Source organism: Pelobates fuscus, chromosome 5, assembly GCF_036172605.1.
Source record: "Pelobates fuscus isolate aPelFus1 chromosome 5, aPelFus1.pri, whole genome shotgun sequence".
Lineage (NCBI taxonomy): Eukaryota > Metazoa > Chordata > Amphibia > Anura > Pelobatidae > Pelobates > Pelobates fuscus.
The window spans coordinates 99445032-99468918 of record NC_086321.1 but is presented as its reverse complement, the minus strand read 5'-3'; the positions used below and the strand labels follow the sequence as shown (position 1 = coordinate 99468918).

The 23887-nt window shown below is 42.5% G+C and overlaps 1 protein-coding gene across 1 annotated transcript; it reads right to left on the bottom strand.

Annotated features, from left to right (window-relative positions):
- Positions 1 to 14712: 14712 nt before the first annotated feature.
- On the bottom strand, positions 14713 to 15381 carry TICAM2 (TIR domain containing adaptor molecule 2). Its single transcript, XM_063456406.1, has one exon. The coding sequence runs from the start codon at positions 15379 to 15381 to the stop codon at positions 14713 to 14715; it is 669 nt and encodes a 222-aa protein (XP_063312476.1).
- Between the last annotated feature and the right edge of the window lie 8506 nt (positions 15382 to 23887).

Below are 23887 nucleotides of genomic sequence, written 5' to 3'. Positions count from 1 at the left end.
GTGTTGCCATGGTAACGCTCTGGGTGCTTGCGAGACTTCTATCACACGGTCTGCAGCTTTTCACGCTGTGTAAAATGACAAAGAGCACTCTGATTGACTTAAACCAGCCAATCAGAGTGTTCTTCGCCTAATTGCAGGGCGTGGCAAGGCTTTATAAGCCTTCCCCCGCCCTGCAGAGCTCAGTCTGCGCGGAGCCCTCCATGGGTGAAGATGGATTATATTTTTTTCCGCTATTTTTTTTTTTTAATTGCGTTGGTTCTTATGGCTTTTTATTTGGCCTTTTTTGGGGCTGAAAAAAGAAGATTTTAGAAAAAAGAAGACGTCAAATGGTAAGTTGAATTTTTCTTTACAGGTTTGTTATTTGAATCCGCTCAGGGATGGGGGCCGGTGGGAGGACAGTTGGTCCCCCCCTCATTATTTTTATGGCCCCCACCCACCGCGCAGGGGTGGGGACGGGGGGAGGACAGTAGGTCCTCCCCCCATTGTGATTTATGGCCCCCACCCACCGCGCAGGGGTGGGGGCCAGGGGGGAGGACAGTAGGTCACCCACCTCATTATTTTTATGGCCCCCACCCACCGCTCAGGGGTGGGGGCGGGGGGAGGACAGTAGGCCCTCCCCCCCATTGTGATTTATGGCCCCCACCCACCGTGCAGGGGTGGGGGCCGGGGGGAGGACAGTAGGTCCCCCCTCTTTATTTTTATGGCCCCCACCCACCACGCAGGGGTGGGGGCGGGGGGAGGACAGTAGGTCCCCCCCAGTGTGTATCAGGGTCCCTGAGGACAGGTGTCAATCCATATCTGCCAAGTGACCCTATGTAGGGGGAACAGTCCCTATTCTGCTCTGTGTCAGTGTGTATCAGGGATCCTTAGAATAGGGGTCAATCCATATCTGCCAAGTGACCCTATGTAGGGGGAACAGTCCCTATTCTGCTCTGTGTCCGTGTGTATCAGGGATCCTTAGGATAGGTGTCAATCCATATCTGCCAAGTGACCCTATGTAGGGGGAACAGTCCCTATTCTGCTCTGTGTCAGTGTGTATCAGGGATCCTTAGGATAGATGTCAATCCATATCTGCCAGTCCCTATTCTGCTCTGTGTCAGTGTCTGGGGGGAGTATCTGCAGTAATACAGAGTGTCTGGAGGGAGTATCTGCAGTAACACAGGGTGTCTGGGGGGAGTATCTGCAGTAACACAGGGTGTCTGGAGGGAGTATCTGCAGTAACACAGAGTGTCTGGAGGGAGTATCTGCAGTAATACAGAGTGTCTGGAGGGAGTATCTGCAGTGATACAGAGTGTCTGGAGGGAGTATCTGCAGTAATACAGAGTGTCTGGAGGGAGTATCTGCAGTAATACAGAGTGTCTGGAGGGAGTATCTGCAGTAACACAGGGTAGGTTTTTTATTGAAGGGGGTTGGCAAGGGGCTTTTTGACACCAAGACACCAGAACGCCTTCCTCCCATCTCTGGACTGACTGGTATCGGGATGGGGGACAGGCCTTCCATGAGGGAATCACCAATGACACAAATTGCATCACTGGTGATGCTACTAAATGGGCGGTTCCACCTGGAAAGCAAGCGAGTGAGTCTGGCGTGTAAATCGAGAGATCGGTACTGTCCAACCGAAACTGGGAGGCATGGGAACGGGGTTTCAAATGAAAGGTAACACAACTTTAAGGAGGTGGACAACAGTAGGCCCACCTCCTTGTGTAGTACCCACCCACCACCTATAGGTAGGGGCTAGAGGGGACAATAGGTCCTGTGTCAGGTCCCACTTTATTGTACAAGCGACTGGTCAGCAATAGCCACTGTCTGCTCGCTGTTTAGTAGATAGAAACATAGAATGTGAAGGCAGATAAGAACCATTCGGCCCATCTAGTCTGCCCAATTTTCTAAATACTTTCATTAGTCCCTGGCCTTATCTTATAGTTAGGATAGCCTTATGCCTATCCCACGCATGCTTATACTCCTTTACTGTGTTAACCTCTACCACTTCAGCTGGAAGGCTATTCCATGCATCCACTACTCTCTCAGTAAAGTAATACTTCCTGATATTATTTTTAAATCTTTGCCTCTCTAATTTAAGACTATGTCCTCTTGCTGTGGTAGTTTTTCTTCTTTTAAATATAGTCTTCTCCTTTACTGTGTTGATTACCTTTATGTATTTAAATGTTTCTATCATATCCCCCCTGTCTTGTCATTCCTCCAAGCTATACATGTTAAGATCCTTTAACCTTTCCTGGTAAGTTTTATTCTGCAATCCATGAACCAGTTTAGTAGCCCTTCTCTGAACTCTCTCTAAGGTATCAATATCCTTCTGGAGATACGGTCTCCAGTACTGCGTACAATACTCCAAGTGAGGTCTCACCAGTGTTCTGTACAATGGCATGAGCACTTCCCTCTTTTTTTGATCCCATTCTGAAGAAGCCACTTATGGTGAAACGCGTTTATGGCTATTAATTCTGTATTTTATTGTGTATTTTAGATCAATAAAAGTTTTTTGGCTACTTTATTGTACCAATCCTCTTTTTATTGCACTCTCTATGCACTTTAAACTTTTTTTTTTACCTATTCCTGGCATTTTAAACTCTCCTGGTTACTTTTACTTCCACTGGCAATTTTAAAGTTCCAGTACTCCAAGAAATCCTAGGTGGGAATCATAACACCAGCGCCTATCCATAGAGCAGTACCTCTGCTCTATCTTTGTGAGTATTATTTTATTACCTTTACTACTCTCTTAACCTATCACAATTGAGAGCACTATTGCTGCTTTTTATTCTTCTATATTGGAGCCTTGGATCACCAGACGGTGCTGACGGACGTATCGCCGCTACATATCCTATAAGCGGGGATTATACCGCTGTACACTATCCACACCAGAGCTGGCCATAGCTCCCTCAAATGTGAGTTTTTTACCTCTACTTATCTGCACACTGAACCACATCAAAATTGAGAGCACTATTGTCGCTTTCTGTCTTTCTTTTCCGAGTTCTGGACTACCAGACGGTGTTGACGGAGATCCCCTCCCTACATATCCCATAAGCGGGGATTATACCGCTGTACGCAAACCACACCAGAGCTGGCCATAGCTCTCTTGAATGTGAGTTCTCTACATTTTGTTACCTATCACACCCTGAACTTTCCTACTATACCATTAGTCGCCTCTACCTCTCTTGTATTTACATATACGGAACGGTCTACACTAGACGCATCCACAGAGGAACTCTATCAAGTATCCTAGACCATCTATTGGCTCCCTAGCAATACTTTACTGGACTATCTACCCTTATTTGGCGCAGCCCTTCCATATCTTTTTATACCTAAAGTATGATGTCTGTTTTGTCTCATGCCCTCCTGGTCTTTGTGTATTGTGAAATCTCATTCAGCACATGGGAAGAACTTTTAATAATAGCAAAATATGTATTTGATAGCATAAAACAATGTGTACAGTGGTACCTCAGTTTACGGAAATAATGCGTTCTCTGGGACTTTTCTTATTGTGAAAAATTTGTAAACCGAAACGCGGTTTCCCATAGGAATGCATTGAAAACCAATTAATCCATTCTGGAGGTCAGAAAAAAGTAAAAATGAGCTGGCATAGAAACCAACCCACAATGAAGAACACACAGTAAAAGACATGCAAATGGCGAAGCTCAGCTCCCTACATTTCCACTGCTTGAGAAATGCACCAAAAAAGTTACAAAACTTGATGCAAAAGCTGCTCCAACACCTCCACACTCGACGCCATGTGCTACCCACAGACTCCAGCATGCACGGGGGCGCCGCTATCAACCTCCCAGTCGCAATGCATCCTAGGGAAACTTGCTTTGTATTACGAAAAAAATTGTAAACTGAGGCATTATTTTCAATGGATTTTAATTTGTAAACCGAAAATTATGTTAACCGAGGCGTTTGTAAACTGAGGTACCACTGTACTTTAATACAGCCACATTTCTACTGCTGAATAGTTTTGTATAAGCGCTGGTCTAGAGCTGCTTTTAATAACTTGCATAATTTACTTTGCTCATGCACATTATGTTGAATCTAAGTGAAAAGACTATGGACATGACTTTGAATAATGTTTAATGATAGTGTGTAAAAAGTGGCATTAATTCTGCTAATTTCTCAACGGTATAATCTGTAGATGATTTAACTACATATTATGGGATTCGATGTAAAATGTAATGTATGTTGACCTTTCTCGATACCATAATTCTAGCTAGAAGAAGAGGCAGTGTTTACATTGCTGCCTAGTAACACCTCCTAGGAAAATCACTCAGACAGTGACTAGAGGTGCTTCCTGTGTCAGTGCTGCACAATGTGCAATACTGACATTCAAAATCTCCACGCTCTGCATGGAGACGCTGAATGTTCTCCATATAGATACACTGATTCAATGCAACTCTATGAGGAAGTGCTGATTGGTGCAGCATGGCATGGGAAAAAAGGTTAGTTTAAACACCTTTTCAGAGCGATTTAAGGGGGCCAGGGACCTACATAGTTAGTTTAACACTATAGTATCAGGAATACATGTTTGTATTCCTGACACTATAGTGTTTCTTTAAATACTTTTGTAAAATAAGTAAACTTTGAGCATTTACCAAGTGCTTTAAAAATTATGTTAACAAATAGCAAAAGAAATAACATGATAATCTAATAACAGAGGGTTACAGACTGCATAATCTTATGTGAAAGGGGCTATAGTAAATATAGTCTTATAAGGTATCAAATGGAAAGAATTTATCTGACATCAATACAGTGCTGCAGAATTAAAATGCAAAACTGTGTTTTTTGTCTATTTCTAAACACCCACTCATTATTGATTTTCTCTTAGAAAGGCACATTATTAGGAAAAAATAAGAACAATTCTTAAAACCTTACAAACCCACCTCTTCATTTGCTTGCATAAGAAGTGTGTTTGGCACATTTTATATTTGATTAAAGGTTTAAGACCACAGTGAATATTATTTACAATGCTGCTTAAAGGTCATAAGGCCAAGTAGAAGTAATGCAATATTTTTAGCTTTTCAGAAATAGACATAGGGCTGCTGCTTGGGCAGGCAACACCTAGCGGGCGCAGGGAGAGCAAATCCTAGAAACACAACACGAACAGCTGCATGGCAACCAGCAGAATATGAACTTTCATTTGGAACCCTGACAGATGTGTCACAACACAGAGATGACTCCAGCCATTCCACACCTGATTCTGGAGCCAAGCACACCTTGGCTTTAAAAAAAAAATAGATTCCTGTATAATCCTCTCCTGTCATAAAACCTTGAATTCAAGTTCTACATCCCAAGTAAACTATAACGCAGACTGCTATTATAACAATGGATAGAGCTTCTTCAGAGAAGTGTGGGATCACAGACAAAATGCATACCATGCTTAAATCATGGGTGTATTAAATCTCTCTTTTTAGGAGGGACAGTCGTTATTTTGGGCCCAAATCCCTCTGTCCCTCTCTTCTATCCTAATGTCCCTCTTTTCTATGAGTTTCATATTGTTGACGTGTCTGAGTGTATAACTGAGTTCCACAGCAATAATACTTACAGTAATGCGTCTTTAAATTACAATAAATGTATTTAGAAATCACTCTGCTTAAATAAGATTCAGTGATCTTATTCTAAATAAAATGTTAGCTGTGTAAATTGTAGAAAGTACCTTAACATTTCTCAGAACAACCCCACTCTTGTAGACACCAGTAACCCTCCTAAAATTAAAGTGTCCCTCTTTGTTCAGTTGAAATGTTGGGCAGTATTGTATCTGTTTTCATCTTCCCCGTTCTTTATCCAAGTGATATATCTGTTTTTACTGGAGGCTAGAATTAAACCTTTCCCATTTTTTGTACAGCTACTCCTCACTTACTGACCGGGTTACGTTCTTACGAATTGGTCGGTAAGGGTGCGTGACACCACTATTTGATGAGGATGCGCTACAGAGCATGCGCACCAGTGCAGGTCCATGTTCAGGGAAATTTCCCCAAACATAGACAAGCGCAGCAGAGCAGGAAATCCCTCAAATCTATGTTCGGGGAATGTTCCCCGAACATAGATTAGATGGATTCCCTGCTCTGGTGCGTTTTTCTATGTTTGGGGAAATTTCCCCGAACATAGGTTAGAGGGATTCCTTGTTCTGGTGCGCTTGTCTATATTTGGGGAAATTTACCCAAACGTAGACATACGCACCAGAGCAGGGAATCCCTCTAATCTATGTTAGGGGAAAGTTCCATGAACATAGACAGCGTTTCAGATTGTTCTTTCCTCTGTTTTTATCTTTGGAATACATCTAGAATTTACAGTCTACTGAACGTTTTCTTGGAAAAACTTTAGTCAACTGCGTGTGGGAGGTGTGGAGCTGACTAGATAATAGGCACCAAAGTGCTTTGAAATGAGCTTAGATTCTTGAGGCTCCGGGTCACCATCTTTTCCATATATTTGAAGGTATTATTGCACCATATATATTTGTGTTCCTTTTGAGGTTATCCACCGCTTTTGGAAGAAGGTTAAGCATAGGAGAAAGAGGACATGGGAGTCTCCCTAAAAGAGGCTCCATTTCTTGATTATTCATTCATCGAGGCTCTTAAAAATGTGTTTAATTGACATATCCAATTTCCATATACTTTTGTTTTTGCCCCCATTTTTCATGAGCTGAAATTAAAGATCCTAGACTTTTTCTATGTACACGAAAGGCCTATTTCTCTCAAATATTGTTCACAAATCTGTCTAAATCTGTGTTAGTGAGAACTTCTCCTTTGCCGAGATAATCCATCCACCTCACAGGTGTGGCATATCTATATATTGGTACTATGCCTGTGGATAACATTATATATAATCCTGTTTTTCACAGTCTGTTTCCTGTAGGAAATATATGTTGGGTCTAAAAACTTTCCTAATGACACCTGGGCAATTTTAAGTGTGTGCTGTTAACTTTGGCAGTTAAACATTATTATACAGTTGACAAGTCATTCATTTTTTTTTTTATATTGTGATTTCTGCGTGTAGTGAAATACACTCGCCATGAGTGTTCAGTCACATGTAAAATAGATTATTATTATTTTTATTCAAAGCTTTGTAAAGGCACCGACACATATACACATAGATGTGGTTGAACAATATGCAGAACCATGTGAACAACAATATAAGGCAGGAACCACGAAGATGAAAAGTGATGTGTAACTCGTCGTGGTTTAGCAGAGTAGAGGCAGAGATAATTTGCAGTGAGTACAGGGTGTGTCTCATGGAGTTAAACAAGTAGGCATTCACAACACAAAGGCTAACTAGAAGATGACCATATGCCCTAACATTATAAGTATCTCAATACAGTTATTACTCGCTTGTTATAATAAAATGTATGAAGCTTTAAGACAAAGGACATCACGTTGTTTCTCTTGCATTAGCTAAGATAAGTATCTGTTTAGAGATAACACAAGTAATTAAGCTAATTATAAAGCTAAATGCTGGTCTATAAACAGTGAAAAAGAGAAAAAGAACAGAAAATGAAACCATCCCTGGAAGAAAATAAAATGGAAAGGAGGAACCTGCGTGAAGACCATTGCGAGTGCCCCAATGGACAAAAATGGGTCCATACTCCTCTCCGGGTCTTGTGCCAAGCACGCATAGCTAGTCCATTCCTCTCTAGAGATGTTGCGAACATAACATTTTCCGTTCGCAAACGGCGAACGCGAATTTACGCAAATGTTCGCGAACGGGCGAACCGGGCGAACCGCCATAGACTTCAATAGGCAATTGAATTTTAAAACCCACAGGGACTCTTTCTGGCCACAATAGTGATGGAAAAGTTGTTTCAAGGGGACTAACACCTGGACTGTGGCATGCCGGAGGGGGATCCATGGCAAAACTCCGATGGAAAATTACATAGTTGATGCAGAGTCTGGTTTTAATCCATAAAGGGCATAAATCACCTAAGATTCCTAAATTGTTTGGAATAACGTGCTTTAAAACATCAGGTATGATGTTGTATCGATCAGGTAGTGTAAGGGTTACGCCCGCTTCACAGTGACAGACCAAACTCCCCGTTTAATGCACCGCAAACAGTCCATTTGCACAACCGCAAACTCCCCATTTGCACAAGGTTGGATACCAAGCTAGCCATGTCCCGTTCCTTGTCCTCACTGATGTCATTGAAGGTCTCTTCCTCCACCCAGCCACGTACAACACCAAGGGTCCCCGAAAGGTGACAACAAGCCCCCTGGGACGCCTGCTGTGTTTGGTCTTCCACCTCCTCAAAGCCACCTTCCTCCTCTGACTCCTCTTCTTCAGACTCCTCTCTCTGCGTTATTATAAGGTGTGTTAAGTAGTACTATTCCTATCAGGGGACGTGTATATGGCATAGATTTTAGGAACCGGGAGATGGAAAAAGATGCTTGGTCTGTCCTCCTACTTCAAATTTGGGGCACTGCGCGTGCTATCTAATGTGCCACCAGACAGGAGTGGTGTGTTAAGTAGTACTATTCTTATCAGTTTAATCCCTGTTACGTCCCCTATCAGGGGACGTGTAAATGGCATCGATTTTAGGAACCGGGAGATGGAAAAAGATGCTTGGCGGCAGGCGGGCGAGTGGTAACTTGAGAGGTGCCCGAAGCTAAGCTGGAGGAGGATGGTGCGTCAAGGTTCCGAGCGGAAGCTGTAGAAGATTGGGTGTCCTGTGTTAGCCAGTCAACTATGTCCTCAGAACTTTTCGAGTTCAGGGAACGTGGCCTTTGAACACTGGGCATTATTCTAGGGCCAAAGGGAATCACAGCACCACGACCACGACGGCCTCTGCGGGGTGGCCTGCCTCTGCCTGTCATTTTTTTTTCGATTAGTGGTACTATGCGTGCAAGCTACGGTGACAACAGATATGAGTGGCACTGTGCACTGGCAGAAGTTGGCAGAGTAGACGCTGTAGGCCTGACACACACGCTTGCAGACAACTAACTGCTATTCAATCTATTACAGTCAAAATTGTATTTTCTTTTTTTAAATGTACACTACTGTTACACCAGATATGAGTTGCACTGGTGTGACACTGTGCCCTGGCAGGCCCTGAAACGCACACGTGTGAAGGAAACTGACTGCTATTATTTCACAGTCAAATTTCAATTTTTTTTTTTTTTTTTAAATGTACACTACTGTTACACCAGATATGAGTTGCACTGGGGTGACACTGTGCCCTGGCAGGCCCTGAAACGCACACGTGTGAAGGAAACTGACTTATATTACAGTCAAATTTTTTTTATAATTTTTTAAATGAAAGCTATTGTGTCACCAGATATGAGTGGTGGCACTGGGCAAGTGGGCACAGTATACGCTGTGAGCCTGACACACACGCTGGCAGGCAGGCAACTGCAATTAGATTACACAGGTGCTGTCCTTACAGCAGAGATCAGATGAGTCCTTCAGGACTGTAGTGGACACTGAATACACTAGCCGAGCTATCTATTTCCCTATTAAATCAGAAGCAGCTACACTGTCTCTCCTCTCACTAAGAATGCAGTTTCCGAATGAATCTAAAATGGATGCTGTCCAGGAGGTGGTAGGGTCTGGGAGGGAGGGTCTGCTGCTGATTGGCTGGAATGTGTCTGCTGACTGTGAGGTACAGGGTCAAAGTTTACTCAATGATGACGATTAGGGGGCGGACCGAACATCGCATATGTTCGCCCGCCGTAGCGAACACGAACAAGGTATGTTTGCCAGGAACTATTCGCCAGCGAACTATTCGGGACATCTCTATTCCTTTCCACAGTGAGTTCCACAGCACACTGGACACTCAGAAGACTTATCTGTCCATGCACCACCTCATTACATTCTGCTGATCAACTGCCTTTTGCACCTCGTCTGTGCCACCAAAGCTCTGGCAGAGTCAGATGGATGTGTCCGCATGTCTCTCCTGACACTGGCCACACATTTAGGATGGGGGACGCAACACCTCGCAGCTACTGGTCTGCTGGAGGTTAGCATAGTCTGTTTTCACAGGGCTCACAGCGGCAGAGGCAACTCTTTCTAGGCCAACCTTAAAACCCAGAGGCTGAGGCTCTAGAATTCCTACAAGCACGGAGCCCAGGAGCTCCAAGGGCCATGGAAGCAGTGTGAAGCTGGGCCCTGAAGAAGGTAAGTAGACATCCCTCTGTTACATTTGTCAGATAGACATACGATCAGGCAGCCACCACAGGAACAGGTGAACAATCAATAACAAAAGCAAAAACCAAGAAGCCAGAATAACCCCCACTGGCATCATCCTTCTGCCGAGGTGCAACGTCTGGCCATTTCTTCAAGGCCACAGTAAGTCAGGTCTGTAACAATGAGTGGGCCCAGAACCCTGGTATCTCCGCATGCTTGGGGAGATCAGCTTCAAACTGACTTCAAATTGAAGCTGAGGATTTCCCCAATCAAATCTGTCAAGAAGTCGGGCATGAATGGAGTCTATTTAGGGACTAAATGCCAGAGCTATAAATGATAACCTCCAGTCAGTTTGACTGCCCATCCCCAAGACGCTCACGTAATCAGGCTAACGTCAAGGGAAAAAACAGCTGCTGAATGCATGATCTATTGCCAACCAGTACACTACCATACTGTGTAGGTAAAAACACAGTGTAAATCACTAGAACGGTCTGTTATTATGGGGACCAACAATTCCCCAGTATTACTAGCAAGTGGCATGACGCGGCGGCCCTTTAAATATAGGGGATTCCACTGGACACCTAGTTGCTAAGCAAGTCCTGATCTTCATCCTGTCGTGTTTTATAACTAGTGAAATGGTCAGCAGATAGACTCCCAAAGATATTAAAATACACTAAAAGCATATTAGCAAGGAGTGTGCAGTACATGTCAATAAAATGTGAATAACAGAATACTAAAATCAAAAAAATATTGGTTTGTGTAATTCAAATAAATTAATACTTAAGAGAAAATATTGTTTCTGTTTTTTTGTTTTGTTTTCTTTTTATATTATCTTCAACCAAACAATGAGATAACCAAAATATGGATGGGTGCTTAATATGCTGTGACTCAGTATTTATAAAAGAAACAGTAAGCAGCTTTTAGTATATTTAATGTGGGGTTTCCCTGACAAAAATAGTGGTGTCACAGTGGCAGGGATAAGAAGAAAAAATGATGTTCCTTCCACGTCATTTTCTAAAAAGCCAAAAAAATTCCATGCTTTTTACATGCTGGTTTGTATGCAGCCTGGAGTGCCCCTTAAAGCTTGACAAACTGCTCTTCGTGGAAAAAAAGGAGAAGTTACAAACTTCAATACTAAGAAAAAAAGAGGAATACATTGAAACTAGAACTAGTATGACAGCAAGAACTTCGTTAGCAGACATCACCCGACACATCAGCTGGATAAGAAGCATTATTTTAATTCTATCACTACAAAGTTTATTTAATTAAACAAAATAGCATGTATTTAAAGAATTGGATGAGTAGCTAGGGAATGAACAAAAGGAACAAATGACAAAACAGCCTTTTTTTATACAGATTGCAAGTTAAAAGTGTTTTTTTTTTAAATCTACACAAGCTTGTTTTTCCGGGGGGGTGGGGAAGGGGCGGGGGAGGGTATTTGCTTGTCTTTTTTAGAATTATTGGATACCCCTTGTAATTATTTCTGATTTTAAAATATTTATGTAGAAGTAGAAATATTATAAAAAAAATAGATTAACCGAAATACCTGTGTATTTGAAAATAGTCTACTGGTATTTCAGAGAATGCAAATTGCAAACAGTTGGCTCCAAAATATGAAAGTAATGCCTTCATGCACAGTTGCCTAAAATTCGGACATTGCAGGTTGTCATTGCGGCCTGTAAAGAGGTCATGTAGTGTGTTCAGATCACAATGACATAAATAGGTAAAACTAGTGAAGTATTAAAAGAGCAAATTCCTAAGAAAGCCACTTGATTTTTCACTGAGAATGTGTTGGTCATTGTGGTACTTTGATTAAACCTTAATACAGCAGGAAATGGGAAAACATCTTCAAGGAGGAAATGTGGGCTAATAATGGACTCATGAAGTTACAAATATAATCCTGCTCATATATTATAAATTAAGTAACAGAGACTTCATCTAATTTTTGTTGGGGAGTTGCGCTCATTCTTATTCTTATTCTTATTATTGCCATTTATATAGCGCCAACAGATTCCGTAGCACTTTACAATATTCTAAGAGGGGGGATTTAACTATAAATAGGACAATTACAAGAAAACTTACAGGAACAATAGGTTGAAGAGGACCCTGCTCAAACAAGCTTACAGTCTATAGGAGGTGGTCTATAAAACACATTAGGACAGGAAATAGCAATCAAATTAGGTGGGAGTGAAGCAGAGCTGGAGGCGAGAGTAGAGTGCTGCCCGTTGGGAGAGCAAGAGACAGGTATGTAAGGTAGAGGTTACTCTGGGAGGCCATAAGATTTCCTAAAGAGATGGGTTTTAAGGCACTTCTTAAAAGATTGAAGACTAGGGGAGAGTCTGATGGCGGTAAGCAGGCTATTCCATAGGAAGGAAGCCGCCCGCAGGAAGTCCTCATTGTTAACAAGTTACTTCAGTATTTTGGCACAGTCCTCGCTTGTTGTTCTTGTTTAGCAGGTCTGTTGGTGCCTATAAAATAAAAGAGGAATACAAGGTTTAAAACAAATTAATTCAGAAACCAATACAAAAAACACCATACGGCACATTCACTTACAGTGGAGATGGAGTGATATGTTATGTATTATTAATAGATATCTTGTCTGTCAATACTGGGACCACCTAATAATTGTTAGTGTTTGGTAGCAGGCTGTTTTAGTATAATGTTTACACAGTACGGTCTATCTCCCTTGTAAGTTAAAGGGACACTATAGTCACCAGAAAAACTGCAAGTCACCAGAACAACTACAGCTTAATGTAGTTGTTCTGGTGAGTATAATAGCTCCCTTCAGGCATTTTCATGTAAACAAAGCCTTTTTTTCGTTGTTCCCTTGTACTCAGGCAGGGTCAGAGTCCGGAAAGAGTCCCCTTATATCCACTGGTGTTAATGAGAGGTGATGCCTCTGTTGGTGTGAATGTTATAATGCTGAGGCTTGCTTGTGGAGTATATCCCTTATACAGTTATCCTGTGGGTGGAAGGAGCACTCAGTCGTTGCTTAGGTAGTTCCCCCTCACTTCTCCGTCTCACAATGAGCGCGGCAGCCATCTTAGTTTGACCCATGCGGCGGGAGTTCCCGTCTGACCAAGTACGGGAGATCGGCCCCTTCTCCCGCCAGGGCCTCACAGCAGGCCGCAATCCCACTCGCCCACCAGACCGCATCTCCAGCGGAACGGGGGCTGATACTTGCCCCGAAGGTTGTTGGTCGGGTCCCCTTTGCCATCTCACGGCAGCTGAGGGTTTTCCAGGCGAGTAGGGGCATTTTTAAGCGGGTTATTGCGGGTTTGTCAGGGAGCCGAGGCGCCCCACGTCCACCCAGCTCGGCGGCCAGGCCCCACCCCCCTTATTTATATGCTTTTTAATTTATCTTTTAGTGTTTTTTTTTTTTTTTATTGCTTATAATTTTAGTTGGTCCTATTAGGTTATATTTGAGTTTTCTGTCCTATAAGGTATTTTATCTTTTTTTTTATTTTTATCCTATATTATCTTTATTTATTTATTTATTTAGAGATTACTTTTTAACTCCTGGAGACATTCACTTTTTTAGTGTCTATTTTTCTTCTCACTTCTCATTATGTTCTATCTTGCCAAGAATGTTTTGTTATTCTGTATATGAAAAGGAGGGTTCCTGACCATGTTCCCTGCATAGTCCTAGTCTGGTAGTTGTTATCTAGATTGTTAATAACAACGGGTGTTCCTAACCTTCAAGCAGAAATGCTGAACATACAGACTCCTATTACCAGGACCACTTTAAATCAATGAAGTGGTCATGGTGGTTGGATAATCCCTTTAAGTTGCCAGGGAGTGCCTGGGATCACTCCCAGAGTAATTTGTCTCCTGAGCTAAGTGCACACCTGGCCTCATAAGCACTACAGCAGGAACTAGTGGTTAAAGTGCTTCATTGATTATGTTGATCCCTTAGAACAGTGTTTCCCAACCCAGTCCTCAAGGCACACCTACCAGTCCAGGATTTAAGGATTACCCAGTTTTGTCTAAGGTGTTTTTAGAAAAAAAAGAAAAAACACCTTAGACAAAACTGGGTAATCCTTAAATCCTGGACTGGTAGGTGTGCCTTGAGGACTGGGTTGGGAAACACTGCCTTAGAACACTGACATACGACTTAGCAATGCAGTTGCTAGAAACTATGTTTGCCAGTCTTCACAACTTAGCTAGTTAAAAAGTGGGGCAACATTTTGAAAGTAGGTCAATCACCATAGAGTTTTCTTGTGTGTGCTCTGTTCCTTAGTCTGCATTTTGTATATATTTTGGTCATTTTGGCAGTGCCACTACTGAGGAATGCATGTTCAGTGTGTGCCCCCAACCCCCCTTTAGTCTGTTTAATCTTGGAGAAAATTCAACTGGTTCCTAGGGTGATTAATTCACTCAATTATCTTTGGTCTAGTTTTCTGTTAGTGACACTTAAAAAAAAAAAAAAAAAAAAAAATCTCCCCAAAGACATGCAAAGTTAAATTTTAGTCTGGAAATAATGTAAACACATTGTATACTGCAAAACTCTTCACCAACCATTAAATAAAGCACATCCCAAATCACACAAACAACACTATATAAGCAGGATTTAACTCACATGGGACCATATAAGCAGAATTATTGCCTTCTCGTCCTTTCAGCCTTCCATATAGCATGCTGTTTCAGATATTGGTGTTCCTGAAAGGCTTTCGCCACTTGCTGTGTAAATGCCGGACGGTTTTCTTCTAGAGCATTAATGAGCCTCAAGAGAAAAGGCGTCTTATCCCTTGGTAGGAAATTGTTTTTTGGCCTCACCGGAATCACGGTGTTGTATTTATGGCGCATGTTGATGGAATTGATTAGGGTAGCATGGGATTGAAATTCACACCAGGTCTCATTGAGAAAGTTTTGGGTAAGCAATATAATAGTCCAAGCAGAACCATTTATGGCAGTGTCTAGAGTGTTCATGATATGCGCTCCAGCAGGCATTTCTGCAAATATTATACCGGGTTTAAGATGAAACTCTTCCTCCAACATATTTTTAATCCTTAAAGCTTCCTCAATATCTGTTTCTGCATGCAGAATGACAAATTTGTAAAATACATTCTCAGTTACACTGTACAATCCAGCTTCATTGACCTTTGCTGTCACCTTCACGGAGGACTCCTCTTCTGCACATTTGTCTGGTTGGTGGTGGTATCTATGCTCTTCTTCAAGGTGTCGGGTCTGTGTTGTGGTTCTGTGGGTGGTTTTTGTCTTGCATGGTTTGTGTGAATAACTTGTATGTGAATATTTAGCTCCCATCATGCTGCAAATTCATTGTGGTCTTCACTTCATCTGAAAAAAGAGAGATTTCTAAATACTTTAGAAATTTAAAAACCCTTTCTGTCACTTTCCTAGTCCAGCAGCAATGTCCCTCAGTGCTGGTTTGGTCTCCGCCTCTGCTATGCTGACGTCGGCGGGGGAGACCTTATGTGTGTGCACGGCAATGGACAAGTTTACACTACTATTTCCCACATAGGAAAGGATGTATAATGCTTTCCTATGGGGTTTTGGGTGACGCTGGATGCGTGTAAGGATGTCCAGCATCAGTTAGGCAACCAAAAGTCGCCTAACGACCCGGAAGTCCCTCTAGTGACTGACTGGTAGACAGCCACTAGAGGTGGAGCTAACCGTCAAAGGCAATTACTGCAGATTATTAAAAACTCCTCACTGAGATGATGTATACAACATATTATGGCTTTTGCACAAGCCTCCATACTGCAGATATACTGCAATTCATGTCATTGCAAAAATAAAGAATTAAACATTTAAAAAAAACTCCAATAATTACCTTTTCAGGGTTTAGGGACCTGGGACTATGCACCCAGACCACTTCAATGAGCTGAAGTAAGTTCGGCCTAATGTTTGAAATCCACTTGGAATTTCCAGTGACTCTCACTTTAGGGAATAATCCTGTTTGTCAGCAGGTCGAAGTTTCACATTCAAGAATTTGATTTCTGAATAGTTTTATGCTTAGTGAGTTTAGGGGTGATTTGTTTACTATATGGCTACCAATAAATAGCTGATCTTACAATTTGCATAGTAATTTGGCTTGTTTGTCAACTGACATGAAAAAAACTGAATAGAATATGTAAATGTAGGAAATCAGGCATGTTGACTACCAAAATTACACATTAGAGTGGTTCTGTCACTCTGGAGTTGTTCTTGCTGTTTGTAATTGTGTGGGAACTTCTTGTAATTCTACCATAATCTACAAGAAGTAGCAGAGACAAGGTAAATGTTGTTTTGTCTTATGCAATTGCCAATCTTTGTCTTCGGGAGGAGTTTTCTCCACTACATGATGCCATTTCACTTCAACTGTCGTTTGCTACATAATATTATATTAAAATAAACCCATTTTAATTCACAGTTATTATTTATTTGCTGAATTAAACTGAGTTTAAAATATTTTTGTCTACAGACTACTCCCTCCACCTCCAGCTGGGGTCGCATGCAGCGGCAGTCCCGAACCCCCCCTCCACCTCAATATCCTCTCCACCCCCATACCAACACCCACACTGTTGATCTATTATCCACTGCCACAGACCGCAAAACAGATTATTGGGCAAAGCACACTAAGAAAGACGGACAGAGACGACGTTAACCTAGAGCCTGCCCCCGAAACAAGGGTGCAGACACTCATACGCAAGACATACCCCAAACCAATGTCACACTGAAGAAACTCCACCCTCATGCGAAAAAAGGCAAAAGTATAGGTCCGTGAAATGATAAACCGGCTTTATAAAGGCAAATACATAACTGTGGTAATTACCCTGTACTAACCTCCCTTATTGTTCTACGTATTCATCATAACGTGCACTAAACGCAAAGTAAAATTTGAACGTCGACTAAAAAAAAAAAAAAAAAAAAAAAAAGAAGGTTCCTACCAGACAAGCATATAACGTACTAACCGACCAGACAGGACTATGCTGTTTTCTGTTCTTCCTCATATTAAAAATAAAGAATTATAAAAAAATATATATATTTATATATTTTTGTCATTTAATTTTTTTTTTTTATTAAGGCTCATGGCATAATGACAGAATGAACAGAGGTGACATAAATGCACAGGGATAAAAATTTGCTCCGCATACTCAAGACACATGGCAGTATATCACACACTGTATAGAGAGGCCTCTTTTTAGATGTACGGACGATAACGAGGCAATGAGATACAGAGGAATTTAAAATATTTAATTAACATTTAATGTGACATTTCCTAATGTTTGATCAGCTAATTTTTGTTGTAAGATTTCAGACCTTTAATTGACACAATTAATTGGATAGGCCTTGATCATAGTCTAGTTGTTACATTTCCAGGTTTTATTCAAATGTTCTGTTTTTTTTTTTTTTTTTTTTGAAATTTGAAGTTTATTGAGTTTTGGTAACATAAAATGAGGGATGGATGGGGGAAGGGGTACAGAAGAAAAAAGGATTGGGATAGGGAGGAGGGGGGGGGGGGGTTCAAAGCAAGCAATTACCATACAAATTTTTATACATTTTACGTACATTCATCAAGCATTGCAGTGGGATATGTGGTGTTGAGGCCCTATCTAATTAATAGTGCTGTGGTGCGTTTCGGTATTGGCCTGTTGTGATTGTCCACCGTATATGGGTGGCGTAACCCAATTATTTTCTTTGTGGTGATCCCTTCTACGGCCTATCCTGGGTCTTGTGCCCTTGGTTGGTCTGATTTGCTACTCCGCCAGGTGGTCCACAGATCCCACGTTTCCTTGTATTTTTGTGAGTTTGGATGCAGTGAGCTGTATTGCGTTTCGTAAATTAGTTGTCTATCTACATCTTGAACAAGGTGGTGTATGGGCGGGATAGTTGTGGACTTCCAGGATTTCGCTATTAACTTTTGTGCTGTCAGCAGGATATGGTACATTAGTTTCCTCGCAGCAGATGGAACACTATTGGGTATGTCTAATAATAGAAATATCCGGGGGTCGAGGTCTACTGTGGTTTTTGTGGTATGTGCTATCATTCGTTGTATGTTTTCCCAGAATCTCTTCAGTTCTGGGCATCTCCACCAAATGTGTAGCACAGACCCAATATCTTTTGTGCATCTCCAGCATGTCGGGGGTGTTTGGGGGAATATCTTATGTAATCGGGTAGGTACCATGTACCACCTGTACACTGTTTTTTGGTATTGGTCTATAAGTTGTGCTGATTTAACTAGTTTTTTTACTGAGACCAACATACGCTTCCATTGATCTTCCGTGATGGTAGTGTGAAGGTCTGAGGCCCATTGTTGTGCTTGTGTGGAACTGTGGAACGGTTGGTGTGGGAGTATGGTTTTGTAGCAATCAGATAGAGGTTTAAAATTGCGTGGGATCGTTCCCGAGATCCCTATTTTTTCCCATGTTGACAATCCACTTGTTGAGTCTGGTTTGTTTGTCTGTTCTTTGTGATAGCTATTAAGTAGGGATTGGAGTTGTATGTGTGAGTACTGCATTTTATGCGGTGCGTCATAGAGAGAGCAAAGTTTCGGGAAGGACATTAGTGTGCCTGCTGCATGTATGTGAGCTAGGTGGGTGACGCCTATAGTTTTCCAGGGTGTTGCATGGAATGTGTGGATGCCGTGAACGATAGCGTCTATTGGAGTTGCCATGGATAGTGGGTGATTAGTCTCAAAGTGCGTTCTATGAGTTTCCCATGTTTGTAGTGCCAGGCCAATCTGTGCGGGTATGTTTGGGATTGTTGGTCTAGCGTGTTTTGGTAGCCACAACAGGTTCTGAACCCGGAAGGGGGTTATAGCTAGGTTCTCCATATCTAACCATTGGGGTCTGTTCACCGTTGAAAGGTGCGTTAGCAAGGAGGACAGTACTGCGGCTTGATAGTAAGATTTGACGTGGGGGAACGCCATCCCTCCGCTCCTCGCGGGGGCCATCAGTACCTTTTGTGAGATCCTCGCTTTTCCCATACCCCAAGTGAATTGTAGCAATTTCGTTTGAATGCTTTTGAAGTACGAATTTGGTGTTCTCAGGGGGAGGTTTCTAAAGAGATACTGGAGTTTCGGCAGAATGGACATTTTTATCGCTATTATGCGTTCTGTCCAGGACAAGTATAGTTGGCCCCAGCTCTTCAGTATTTCCGTACACTCATTCCATACTCTAGTGTAGTTGGAAGGGAACATATCGTTTGGGTTTTTAGTGAATGTGAGGCCTAGGTATTTTAAGTTCCCAGTACGCCATTCAAAAGAATATTTTTGTTGTAGTCGCGTTAGTGCCTGCGGCTCTAATCGGAGTCCTAGTGCTTGTGTCTTCGTTGTGTTAAGGGAGTAGTAGGACATCGTCCCATATTCTGCGATAAGGCTCATAATGTTAGGTAGGGATTTTTCTGGGTTTGTTATATATAGTAGTATATCATCTGCAAATGCGCTAATTTTTATTTGTTTCCCGTGCCATTCGATCCCATCTATGTCTTGGTGGTCTCTAATCGCTACAAGTAGTGGTTCTAAGGCCAGCACATATAGCAGAGGAGATAAGGGGCACCCCTGTCTCGTGCCATTTGTTATCTTGAAAGTTTGTGACAGGAACCCCGCTTGTAGTACTTGAGCTGTGGGTTGGGCATATAAGGCAAATATCTGATCGACAAGTTTCTGTGGGAACCCAAATTTTCCCAGCACCTGGTTGAGGAAAGGCCAGCCCAGGCGGTCGAAGGCTTTTTCAGCATCTAGTGCTAGTAGGAGACCGCCTGGGCCTGATCCTCTCATTTTCTCTAGTACTAGGGATAGCTTGCGGGTATAGTCCATCCCCTGCCTCCCCAGGACAAACCCGGTCTGGTCGTCGTGAATTAGAGTCGGGAGGATTTTGCTCATTCTGGTCGCTAAAATTTTAGCATATATCTTGGCATCCGAATTTAGTAGCGATATGGGTCTGAAGTTTTTGCATTGGTCTGGGGTTTTTCCCGGTTTGGGTAAGGTCACAATTGTGGCTAGGAGCATTTCTGGAGGGAGTTTTCCTGAATCTGTCGCTGTGTGAAACACCTGTACCAGCTTTGGGCCGAGTATATCAGCAAATTTTTTATAATACAGGTTAGATAGCCCGTCTGCTCCCGGGGATTTCCCTGCTGGTAGTTGTTTTATGGTGAGTAGGACCTCATCTAAGGTGATCGGTTCTAGGAGTTCAGTAATTTGGGACTTTTGAATTTGTGGGAGGGGAATTTTTTCTAGGTATTCGCGTATTAAGGTTTCGTTTGGTGGTTTGGCATTGGGTTGGTCTTGTAGGTTGTATAGCTTTGAATAGTATTTCGCGAATTCCTGAGAGATTTCTAGAGGGTTTTGTATTTTTTTGCCATCTGTGGTATGTAAGTGTGCTATTCTGGCTGATGCTTGTCTCGCTCTTAAGCGGTTTGCTAGGTATTTAGTGGCCTTCCCACTATGGTGGTATGCTGTTGCTTTGAGCCTGTGTAGGTAGTAGGCAGTTTTGGTGGCGTTAATTTCTGTTAGTCGATTTGTCAGATTCTGAACCTGTTGGGCCAATGTTGGTGAGGGGTTCAGTTTGTTTTGTGTGGTCGCTATAGCTAGTTGTTTCTGGCATTTTAACTGTGTCATTTGTCTATTCTTATTTAGGTAGGAGGCCCGTTTAATAAAGAGGCCTCGGACCACTGCTTTGTGCGCTGACCACACAGTTTGTTCAGATACGTCTCCATTGGAGTTGTTTTGGAAATAGTCGGCCAGTTCTTTTTTTGTCTGGAGTAGGAAAGTCTGATCGTGTAAGAGCGATTCATTTAACCTCCATGTCCCTCTCCCTTTAAATTGAAATGAGTCGAATAGTTCTAAGTACACCGGGCTGTGATCCGACCAGGTTATATCCCCTATGGTGCAGGTTGAAACTTGTGCCAGTGTTTGTTGGTCTACGTAGAATGTATCTATGCGGGTGTAGGTATTATGTACTTTGGAGTGGAAGGAGTAATCTCGATCCCCCGGGTGTAGTGTTCTCCAACTGTCATATAGGTTATGGAGCATAAGTCTTTTTGTTAATGTTTTACATACAGATACCATCTGTTTCTTTCTTGCCCCCCTGTGTTGTGCTGTCGTGTCTTCTTCGGGAGATGCGATGAAGTTAAAGTCTCCGCAGAGAATCAGGCCACCTAGTTTGTGTTGCTCAATCTTTTGTAATAAGCGTCTGAGAAATGTTTCTGCGCCTGTGTTAGGAAAATATGCGGAGACCAAGGTGTATTGGGTGTTGTTAAAAAGGCCTATCAGGATGATATATCTGCCCTGAGGGTCTATAAATTTATCCTGTTCTACAAATGCCACATTTTTGTGGATTAGGATAGATGACCCTTTGGTTTTATTCGTCGATATCGCGTGGTATTGGTTTGGGAATAATTTCGTGTACAGTTCCGGGGTTTTTGCGTCACTAAAATGTGTCTCCTGTATACAGGCTATGTCTGACCCTTTGTTTTTGAGTTCCTGCAGTAGTAGTCTTCTCTTGTCCGGGGTGTTCAGCCCCTTAACATTATAAGTCACAATTTTCATGTTATATATGCGGTTTATTACAGTGTGCTATGGTTGTGTGCTCAAAGGCCAGTTGTGTTAGTAATGTATGGTTATTACCACTATCCATAAACAAAGCGCTGTGTATCTGGTTAGTAACCTGAGTTTGCGGGCAGTTTTTTGCTTGCCTGAAGGAGGATGGGGTGAGGATGAGGAGGGGAAACAAAACTAACTGTGGGTGGTGTGCCCAATTCGGCGCCCAAATCTGGGGCCTTTTCCCGCGACCTATCAGGTAGGCGCGGTTAATGGGGGGGTGCAGGTGAATATGCCTAACATGTCGGTCATTCACCTGGAAACCTTAGAGCAATTACAGTTGTAAATACATAAACCTTTAGAACATAAATTAGCAGAACATAAATTTCGTCTATGCCACACACAACTTTAAGAATTGAAAACATTTTAAACCTCAATGGTGGAAAAGATTGTCGCCATCTACACCAATTTTCAGGGTTGTGTTCTAATTGATATTGGGCAGAGTCAGAGTCTAACCAGCATGAGTTGCTGCTATATTGCCAGTTCACAATAATTGGTGCCATGTAGGATCTAGGCATATATGGCGTCGTCTTGCTGTATAAAGTGTGTTAGCTTTCAGTCATGTGTGCAACCTTTGGTACTAAATTTGTGGTGTGTATGGTACATAGTTACGTATATCCAAGCTGGCTCACTGGGACGACCACTCCGGCGACATTCTCGGAACCTTGGTGGATGGAACTGATGGCGTGGTAGGTAGTGGTATTCCCCATTCTTTCAGCTTTTGTAATCCTTGCGCCATCCCTGTGATTGAGTGTATTGAGTCTTGGTGTGAGATCAGGAGTTTGGCTGGGTATCCCCATCTGTAGTTTATGTTCTGTTCTCTTAAGGCGGTGGTGATGGGTGTTAGCGATTTCCTAAAATGGAGCGTTTCCGCCGACAGGTCCGCAAAGATTTTAATTGTTTTATATTCTTCTGGCATGCCTGCATTTCTGCTAGCCCTCATGATTTTTTCCTTGGCGTGAAAGAAGTGTATCCTGGCTATTACGTCTCTTGTTGCTGTTGGTGGCAGGTGCTTTGGTCTGCGTAGTCTGTGTGCTCTGTCGATGATCAATTGGTCCGGGTGTATTTCAGGCGTGAGGGCCTGGAACATGTCGGAGAGGTAGTTGTGAAGGTCTGTATTCTGTATAGATTCTGGAACTCCCCGGAATCTGAGGTTATTTCTCCTAGACCTGTCCTCAATATCTGCCAACTTTAGTCTCTGCGCCCCCAGGATATCATCCATTTCCTGGATCTTGTCTGCCAGACTATTATGTGCCACGGCGTATTCATCCATTTTGTTTTCGATCTGTGCTGTGCGGGTACCTATCTCCTGTACTTCTTTACGGAGTTCCGATGCCAGTTCTTGAAGCTGTTTTTTCATGATTTGCTGTATGTTATCTGTGACTTCTGCCATTAGTGCGCGGATTCCTCCTAGTGTCAGCGGTAAGTCCTCTGCCGTGCGAGGAGATGTTGTCCGCGGTGAGAGGGAGTTTTCCCGCGTCTCCTGGTCGCCGCCATCTTGCGCTGGCTCCAGGCTCTCTCTTAATTTGGAGGCCGCGGTTTTTGTTAGGAAGAAAGAAGCTCGTTCAGACTTCCCAGCTTTGTTTTTTTGTCTCTGGGACATGGTAGCCTCTTTTCTCGTTTTGCTTGCAGGTTTTTGCTCAGTATTCCGATTATTTTTAGCTCTTTTGGTCTCGTCTTGGCGGAGCTGCTCTTACATGCGTCCGACCAGCTCCAGCGTCAGGCCACGCCCCCCTGTTTTTTTTTTTAATGTCTCATTGTGCTGTGCTTATACAGGGCTCCCCAAAGCAGCGGCGTGAGGGTCTCACTGTGAACTTTCACTCACAAAGCAGTGGAGTTTATAAAAAATTATATTTAAATACTCCCTCCTTCAAATTTTGACTGTCTGAAATATAATTAAAGTTGAGAGGAACTTTTGAAGTCAAACCAAGTTGTAGAAGAAAAATCTACAAAAGAACGGTTAGAGAAGCAAAGCAAAACTCCCTGTTTTAGATTTATCTGTCTGTCTGTCTGTCTATTTCCTAATGTTCCTCTTTTCTGGAAGCTCCATATTATTGGTGTGTCTGAGTGTATAACAGAGATTCACAGCAATGATACATTGTGTATTTAACCCCTTAAAAACTGCAGATGTACTAGGTACATCCGACAAAAACTGTCCTTAAGGACCACAAACGTACCTAGTATGTCCGCGGCAAATAGATTACTTACCTGACCTGCTGTTCCCCTGCAGGC

Bases quoted from the DNA above. Each gene is read 5' to 3' on its own strand.
- TICAM2 (XM_063456406.1), bottom strand. From the start codon at position 15,381: ATGATGGGAGCTAAATATTCACATACAAGTTATTCACACAAACCATGC.